Genomic DNA, 8,288 nt, shown 5'->3' with positions numbered 1-8,288 from the left:
AGGGGAAAACTGCATCTCAGTCGGGAAGGCCACTCTCAGTGGTCCTGGGGTGGAGCTTGCAGGGCTGCCTGGATCCAGCTGAGGGTCAGGGGCTGGAGGGACCCCCTCCCCTCAGCCGCCCTTCCAGCTACAGGTGAGACCAGGGTGCGGCTGGAGAAAGCCCCAGACACTGGATCTAAGTGTGAGAATGAGGGGCAGCTAGGGCACTCGTGACGGCTGGCACTGACCTGGGTTCGAGCTCCCACTCTCTACTTTGTCACAGGTGACTTGATACAAGTCAGTAATCTCTCTGTACCCCAAACCGAACTGGAACCTAGTCATGCCTGCCTCCTCGGAAGGTCGTAGGGAGTATGAGGGCCAAGCACCCGGCACAGGGCAGGGCCAGGCACGTGGCAGTTACTATTATTTGAGTGATTTGGATGTTTCTCACCTGGGACAGGTGAGTCCTCACTGGCTTGGGTGAAAGTCCCAACATTGTCATGGGAGGTGGCCTGCTTGAATGGAAAGAGCGGGCTTTCCAGTCAGAGAAGGTTTATACTGCTCTGCAGTCTTGGGCATGTGGCTTAACCTCTCTGAGCCGGTCTCCTCAGCTGGGCCGGCAGTAACCGCCTCACCTGCTGTTGTCAGGATTCAGTAAGAAGGTGAAGAAAGAGTCTTCTGCCATAGTAGGTGCACACTGTACCCATTCTTACCTGTATTGTTTAGTGTTTCGGTGGGGACACCTCTCCGGGAGGAAAGAGGAGGCAATTTCATCTTAAATGTGGTGCCTGAGCCCCACCCCTGGCTCTCATCCAATTGCCTGAGGCGCTCTTAGTACAGGGACACCTGGGCCACGTGAACCCCCTGGGTCCAGGGCAGCATCTTAGGGGGGCCCCAGGTAGCCGGGGGTGGGCAGGATTCCAAAACCTCCTCAGGTGTTCTCTGTGAGCAGCCACAGCTGAGCAGGTTTGGCTAGGAGACCCTCCCCCTGCAATTCCTATTATTTCAACATCAGCCTGGGAATGGGACATTCATGCCACCCTTCGCATGTCTATCGGTTGCTAGGTTGATCCAAGTGCCACCCCTGAAGGAGGGGACAAAATTCGGATGTAGCCCTCCCTTCCTGCGGTCCTCAGCCCCGGTGTGCGGTAATGTCATCCGAGGCTCCTTTTAACCGACCCTGCTGCCCAGCCACCTCTGGGCCCACCACATCAGGCTCCCAGGGGACCGGGCTTGGGAATCTATGATTCTCATGTCCCTGCCTTGCACAAATAGACGTTGCTCCTGAAAACTCTGCTCTCTCGTTTTGTAAATTGCATCATCCTTCGAACCCCAGAGAGTCACTTTCCAAAGAAATATCGTGGTGAAGTCTTTTTAGGGGCGAACAATCTCCCTGGTCTGTTTGGTAGCCCAGGTTTTTGTGTTGGCGTATTTTATAAAATACACAAAAACGTCCCACAGGGCTGTGGGAGGATGGAAAGCTGGAGGACGGAGCTGGGGGGCTCAGGGGGAGCCAGCACAGTGGTGACCAGGGGAGGAGAAGGCAGCCTGTGGCAGAGAGAGGGGGCGGCAGACCCGGGGTGTCTGGGAGAGGCTGGGGAGCGGGTGCACACTGCCCTGGGGTTCAGGAGACAGGAACCATCCCGGCTCTGCCTGACCTCCCTGCGTGACCCGGCCCGGGGCCCTCTGCCTGAGCACCCTCGCCTGGATGGGAATGTGGGACAGGCCCCACTCACCCCGCATTGTGCCGTGGGAGCTTTAGGGAAGCAGAATCCTCCCCGACCCTGCCGGCCTCTCTCCCGCCCCCAGCTCTCCCCAGGCTCCGAAGAGGACGAGGCCCACGAGGGCTGCAGCCGAGAGAACCTGGGCCGGATCCAGTTCAGCGTTGGCTACAACTTCCAGGAGTCCACGCTCACCGTGAAGATCATGAAGGCCCAGGAGCTGCCCGCCAAGGACTTCAGCGGTACCAGCGACCCCTTCGTCAAGATCTATCTGCTGCCCGACAAGAAGCACAAGCTGGAGACCAAGGTGAAGAGGAAGAACCTGAACCCCCACTGGAACGAGACCTTCCTCTTTGAAGGTGAGGCCACCCCCAGACCCTCCCCGCCCCCACATGTGTACACGTGACCGCAGGCACAAACTCACATGTATAGATGTGCACGCGCACATACACACGAGTGCACTCGCACGCGCCCACACGGTACGTGTCTCGCCCAGTTAACCGGCTGCATTTTGTGTCTAGCTGGGATTAGGTTATGAGACCCAGCGGAGCCGGCATCACAGCCAGAGACGAAGGAGAAAAGCGGGGCCACCTCTAGGGCTGCGGCCCAAACACAGGACTCATCCCAAATTAGGCAGGAAGGAAGGACGACTCCCACAGGATCCAGAGGCAGAACATCTGTAGCAATCGCAGTATAGTGGTTAAGAGCACAGGCTGTGGCCCAGGCTGCCTGAGTTTGATGCCCAGCTCTGCTGCTTACGAGCTGCGTGACCTGGAGCAAGTGTCTGCATGGTTCTGTGCCTTGGTTTTAAATCAGCAAATTATAAAAGCTCTTACAATGGTGCCTGACACACAGAAAACACTCCACTAGTTTGTTAATACATTCCTCTGTTCCCATTCCCTGCCTCCCCCACCTGGGACAAGCCCCTCCAGATGGACAGGAAATGTCCCACCTCTCTCCTTCAGGCCTTTCCTTGTCTCTGATCCCCGAGGATTCCGGGTAACCAGGAAGCTGGTGTGTGATCAGGGAGGGATTTCTGTCCCAGGCTCCTTTGTGAGCCCGGACGCCACTTAGAGAAGCCATAACCCTTTCCCAACACCCCTGTTCAATCAGTGAGGACAAATCCTGGTACCCTGGCTCTCCAGAACCTCCAGTGGCCTCTCTCCTTCCTGCTTACACCCTGGTCCCGGATCTGACCCCCTCAGGCCTCTGGGCTGGCCCACGTCCTCTGCACCTCCCAGGCCAGCCCCTCCTCCGACCAAACCTCCCAAGGTCCAACATCTCCGGCTTCAGACCTTCCCCTGGCCCCCTAGTAGCCTTTCCAGCCCACCCGAGCTCCATGGCCCGGCTCTCACCCCGGCCTTCGCCCCGCCCCTGAACACTCCTGCTGCTCCTTCGGGCCATTCCACTGGCACTGATTCATTCGTTCAATTATCGATTCACTTAACAAATATTTATCGAGTGCCTACTATGTGCCAGAAACAGTGTTAGATGCTGAGATGCCTTCCTGGAAACGCTAGGCTGGAGAGAGAGTCTGATTCAAGGAAACAGACAGGTAAAGCTCTGTCGAGCCTGTGATGTGAGAGCCAAGAGAAGAAAGCGCTAGAGTGTAAGACAGGAGATCCGACCCCACCGGGGATGTCAGGACAGAAAGCGGAGACGGGGTGTGGCTGGGGCCAGCTTGCGCCGCCGCCGAGGCTAGGGGGCCGGTGCGGCCGCAGCCCCGTCACTCAGTGAAGAGTGGTCCCGGGCTAAGCAGGGGGAGGACAGCGGGCCGAGTTGCGGAAGGAGTCGAAGCCACGGCAGGGCACACGGCTTTTATTCTAAGTGCCCTGGGAGCCACTGAGAGGCTTTCAGTGAGTATCATGATGCGATTCTATTTTTAAAAGCTCACTCCGGCTGCCGTGTTGAGAATGGACTGTAGGAGGAAGTGAGCCAATGGGGAGGGCGGGTTGGAGACTCTTGTGACTGTCCAGGCAAGAGGAGCCAGTGGCTTAGATGAGGAAGGAGGCAGTGGACAAGGGGACAGCTGCGGGATCTGAGGAATGATGGAAGGATGGGCTGGTCCTCGGACGCGAGTCCTCCTGGGGCCTCCTGTCTGGCAGCTGTGGCCATCTCAGGCAGGGCCACTTGCCCAGACTTGCCTCAGGACATTTGGCAGGGGCAGAGATGTCTGGACAGCAAGGGGGCCACGGCCCGGCCACCAAGATGGACACGCGACAACTAATGAATGAACGGCCCCAGTTCTGCTCTCTATTAGCTGTGGGACTTTGAGCAAGTGATTTAGGCCACCTGAGCCTCAGTCTCTTCACCTGTGGGAAGGACAAGGTACCATCCATCTCAGAGACCTGTCGAGAGAGACAGAGGAGACGATGACAGTTCTTGCTAAGGCTTCGGGAAGGCCGGAATCCGGGTGGGGCCGCCGCGGGAGGGCACAGGGCCAGCCCTGCTTTTCAGGGCCGTCCTGCCCGCGAGGCTCACTCTGCCTGGGCCCAGCGTGGCCCCTCATCCTGCTCTTCACCCCCGCCGTCTGTCCCCCAGGTTTCCCCTACGAGAAGGTGGTGCAGAGGGTCCTCTACCTCCAGGTCCTGGACTACGACCGCTTCAGCCGCAATGACCCCATTGGGGAGGTGTCCATCCCCCTCAACAAGGTGGACCTGACCCAGATGCAGACCTTCTGGAAGGATCTGAAGCCATGCAGCGATGGGAGTGTAAGGCCCCAGCCACGGGCCCCTGGTGGGGGGCTGGCGGGTCTGGTCCTAGCCACCCCGCCTCGACTTTAGGGGGTCAGGAGCACTATGGGGAGGGGTGCAGATGGACAGCCCTGGGAGAGCTGAGTTCCCAGCAGCGGGCCCAGCTCTGAGGCTTGGTACTTGGGGGGACTCACTTGAGCTGTGATAAAGAACTTGGGGCTCTGTTCGGGAAGCAGGGGTGGTCCCATGGGGGACAGCGTACAGACCTGCCACATGAGGGGAGACCAAGTGTGACAGAGGTGACAGACAGAGGAGGGGGTAGTGAGGTGGAGGGGACCCGGGACAGTGGGGCCAACCAGAGAGCTCAATAACCATCCCTCCCCCGCCTCCGTCTCCATACCCCTCCTGTTCCCCCTTGGAGGGGAGATGAGGGGCGTGGCCCCTGGCCCGGCCTCACCCCTCCGCTTGTCCCTCCCAGGGGAGCAGAGGGGAGCTGCTCTTGTCGCTCTGCTACAACCCCTCTGCCAACTCCATCATCGTGAACATCATCAAAGCCCGGAACCTCAAAGCCATGGACATCGGGGGCACATCAGGTGCGGGGGACTTCTCGAGGCAGAGGGCCTCCAGGCTGGGGAGACACCGGTGACACCAGTGTCATGCTGAATGTGGACAGCTGGGTCCACACCGTGTCTCTCACCCCCCAATCCTCAGGCCCCACCTCCGATCTCAACCCCTCTGCCCCAGAGCCTTTGGTGGCCCCCTTGGAGCAGCCTCTGGGCCGGCATCACCTTAGACTCTGCCCTTCCCAGAATCAGGAAGAAGGGGACACTGTGGTGGGGAGACCCGGCTTCCGGCCCTAGCTCCAACCCTACTTGTCTGTGACCTCGGGTGAGACCTGGCCTCCTGGGGCTCGGTTTCCTCGGTGTTTCCAGGAGGGCACCAGGCGATGGCCAAGGTCCCTCCTAACCCCCCTCCATCCGCCAATCCCCCAGATTCCCCTCGTTCTTGCTGGGGGCTTTCCTGACCCCCTGAGGAAAGCACACCGCCCCTCCCGCCCCCAGCTTCCACATCTGGAGGGAGAAGGGGATCCCGGGGAGCCCCCCACTGCCTCCCTGACCCTTCCCTTCCTCGTTCCCAGACCCCTACGTGAAGGTGTGGCTGATGTACAAGGACAAGCGGGTGGAGAAGAAGAAGACGGTGACCATGAAGAGGAACCTGAACCCCATCTTCAACGAGTCCTTTGCCTTCGACATCCCCACGGAGAAGCTGAGGGAGACGACCATCGTCATCACCGTCATGGACAAGGACAAGCTCAGCCGCAACGACGTCATCGGCAAGGTAGGGGGCAAGGCAGGAGGGGTGGCTCGCACGTGGCCGGCACCGGCGAAGGTCTGTCCTCATGAGCAGCATCCGGGTAGTGGGCGAGCGCAGGGCTGGACAGCGGGAGAGGGAAGGTCAGCCCCTTCCCCACTCTGGACCTGCGTCTCATCTGAAAATGAGGGGATTGGACAGGATCCTCCCCAAGTGTCATACTGGGGGCCAACCAGCTGTAGACAGACCACTGGAAGGGCAGGGGAAGAAGGAAGTGGGAAGAAGAAGTGCCCCAGGTCCCCCAAAGAGGGTGTTCTGGACAAGACCGTCAGGGAGCAATGTCACCCAGGGTCCCACCTGTGGAGGGGGAGCTGTGTGGGGCCGCGTCGAGAGCTGCAGTAGGACTCCAAACACCCAGCTTCACTTTCCACCTCATCTGCTCCTGGACTGTGGCGTGACCTTGGGCAAGTCACTCGCCTCTCTGAGCTTCGGTGTTCTCATTTGTAAAATCGAGCAATAAATCCTGACCCTATAGATGTAAGAATTCCTGACATGTGGACCTTCTCCTAATCGAAAGTGAGCTCTCATCATGTGTTACCCAAAAAAACCATGCCTCACCTTGAGTTTTTCCAGGATATAAACCCTTTTATTTTTCTACTTCGACGCATCTGTTCCTATGTTTATTTACGGGTTAGTGCTGAGACTGTGGGCTGGAGAGTCGGACTGCTGCTGTCCAGGTCCCAGCCCCATCCTCCTCACAGTCATAACCTCCCTGAGCCTCGTTTCCTCCTCTTGAAACGAATAGGCTAGTCCCAGCCTTAGTGTGCTGGGAGGGGCTTCAATAACAGAGGAGATGCTAAGCACCGTACTTGGAACGTATATGTTTGCTACTGTTACGATGAAAGTTATTTTTGAAACGTCCCTCCTGAGGGCATGTGCATCCATTCAGACGTGGAGGATTGACCAGGAACAGTGCAGGAAACCAGTGTTCGGGGCAGGCTAGGTTAGCCTGGCAGGGGGATGCAAAGAGCGAGCGAGATGAGAGAGTGGATCACCTGGGTGAGGCATCGCCCTGTGTGGGGGAAACAAGCAAGGGCCCCCACAGGCAAAGGGGTCAGGGTGGAGGCACCCCTAGACAGGTGGGGACGGAGAACTTAGCTATTGGGGGTGAGGAAAGTAGCTGTCTCATAGAGGGGACCTAGCCCTGCCTGCCATCTAGCAAGGCCCAGGGAACACGGCTGGCCGCCCTGTGGTCACAGGTTGGCATCGCCCGTGCCCCAGCAGGGCTGTGTGTTCTGAGAGGGGCTGGGGTCTGCTGAGCTCCTCCTTGAGCAGCTCGGGCCAAAGGCTGAGTAACCATATCTATGTCTAAGCTCTTCTGAAGCTTAGCCTTTTGGAGGTGGATGCTCCTTAGATACCAATTATAGCTCCTTTTAAAACAGTACTGCCTACTGAACAAAGTGGAGGTGAGTTTGTTCTGACTTTGGCCTGGGCAGCTTAGGGAGCCCTGTGCTCTTAGCCAGCCACCATTCACAAGGCTGGGTCAGCAGGTGTGTGTGGGGGGGGGGAGGAGGGGGGATTATGTGCCCAGTCTCAGGAGGCTGTGAAGTCCCTAATGCAGAGGCCAACAGGATCGGGCTGGTAGTGTAGAACCCAAAGGCCCAAATTTAAATCCCTCTGCACCACTTATCAATTCGGTGACTGTAGGTACGTCTCTTAACTCTCTGTGCCTTAGTTTCTCCTCTGTCAAATGGGGATAATGTACCTGTCTCCCAAGTCAGGATTTGATGATCTATGTGTATAGAGCCCCTGGCTCCGTGCCTGGCAGGTAGTTAAGTGCCCAGGAAGTGGGAGCGATCGTAATTAAGGAAAGAGAGTGCCAAACAGGAAGGGCAAGGAAGGGCAAGGCAGTGAGCTGCTTCCCTCCACCTCCTTCGACCCTGCTGCAAAACAGGTCAGAAGTCTAATTCCAAAGGGCCAGGCCTGTCTGGCCCCAAAGAAACTAGGTTAGCCTGGCAGGGGGAGGGAAAGGAGGGCCTCTTTGGGGTAGGTTGTCACGACAGGCAGAGGCCCCTTGGTCCGCGTGATCACTGTGTCCTTGTGGAGATTGTGTCATTGTGGAGATTGTCACCCCCTGGTGGGGGCAAGGACAATGCCTCAGAGCGTGCCACTAATGCCAGACTCTTCCCTCTCTCCCCAGATCTACCTGTCATGGAAGAGCGGGCCCGGGGAGGTGAAGCACTGGAAGGACATGATCGCCCGTCCCCGGCAGCCTGTGGCCCAGTGGCACCAGCTGAAGGCCTGAGTGGGGCCGAGGGAGGCCCAGGGGGCCGAGGGCCTGGGTCCCCATCATGCCCTCACCACTTTATGCACAACGCCCGGCCTGGCCCCCCTGCCGTGGGTGAGGGGAGGACCCTGACGGCTTGGCCAGGGAGGGGTCCCAGGAACCATTTGGGCCCCATTTCTATCGAAGTACCAGCCCCATCCTCCACCGTCCAGCTCTGGGGGAGGGGCTCTGGGAGCCATTTTCCTGCTTTGCCCCTTTCCTTCCTGACTTGCTGACACTAAAGGAGTGGGGGAGAGC

The 8,288-nt window shown here is 58.5% G+C and overlaps 1 protein-coding gene across 1 annotated transcript in view; it reads left to right on the top strand.

Annotated features, from left to right (window-relative positions):
• SYT7 (synaptotagmin 7) overlaps positions 1 to 8,276 on the top strand; it is a 59,064-nt gene extending 50,788 nt beyond the window's left edge. Inside the window, exons 7-11 of the mRNA XM_023535814.1 lie at positions 1,789 to 2,059; positions 4,242 to 4,411; positions 4,872 to 4,986; positions 5,532 to 5,731; positions 7,905 to 8,276. Coding sequence (XP_023391582.1) covers positions 1,789 to 2,059; positions 4,242 to 4,411; positions 4,872 to 4,986; positions 5,532 to 5,731; positions 7,905 to 8,009 — 861 coding nt within the window. The 3' untranslated portion in view covers positions 8,010 to 8,276. The remainder of the gene's footprint in view (positions 1 to 1,788; positions 2,060 to 4,241; positions 4,412 to 4,871; positions 4,987 to 5,531; positions 5,732 to 7,904) is intronic.
• Positions 8,277 to 8,288: the final 12 nt, after the last annotated feature.

Source organism: Pteropus vampyrus, unplaced genomic scaffold (genome assembly GCF_000151845.1).
Source record: "Pteropus vampyrus isolate Shadow unplaced genomic scaffold, Pvam_2.0 Scaffold144, whole genome shotgun sequence".
In the NCBI taxonomy this organism is placed as follows: domain Eukaryota; kingdom Metazoa; phylum Chordata; class Mammalia; order Chiroptera; family Pteropodidae; genus Pteropus; species Pteropus vampyrus.
Note: the sequence above shows the minus strand (reverse complement) of the source record. Positions and strands in the feature narration are given on the sequence as shown.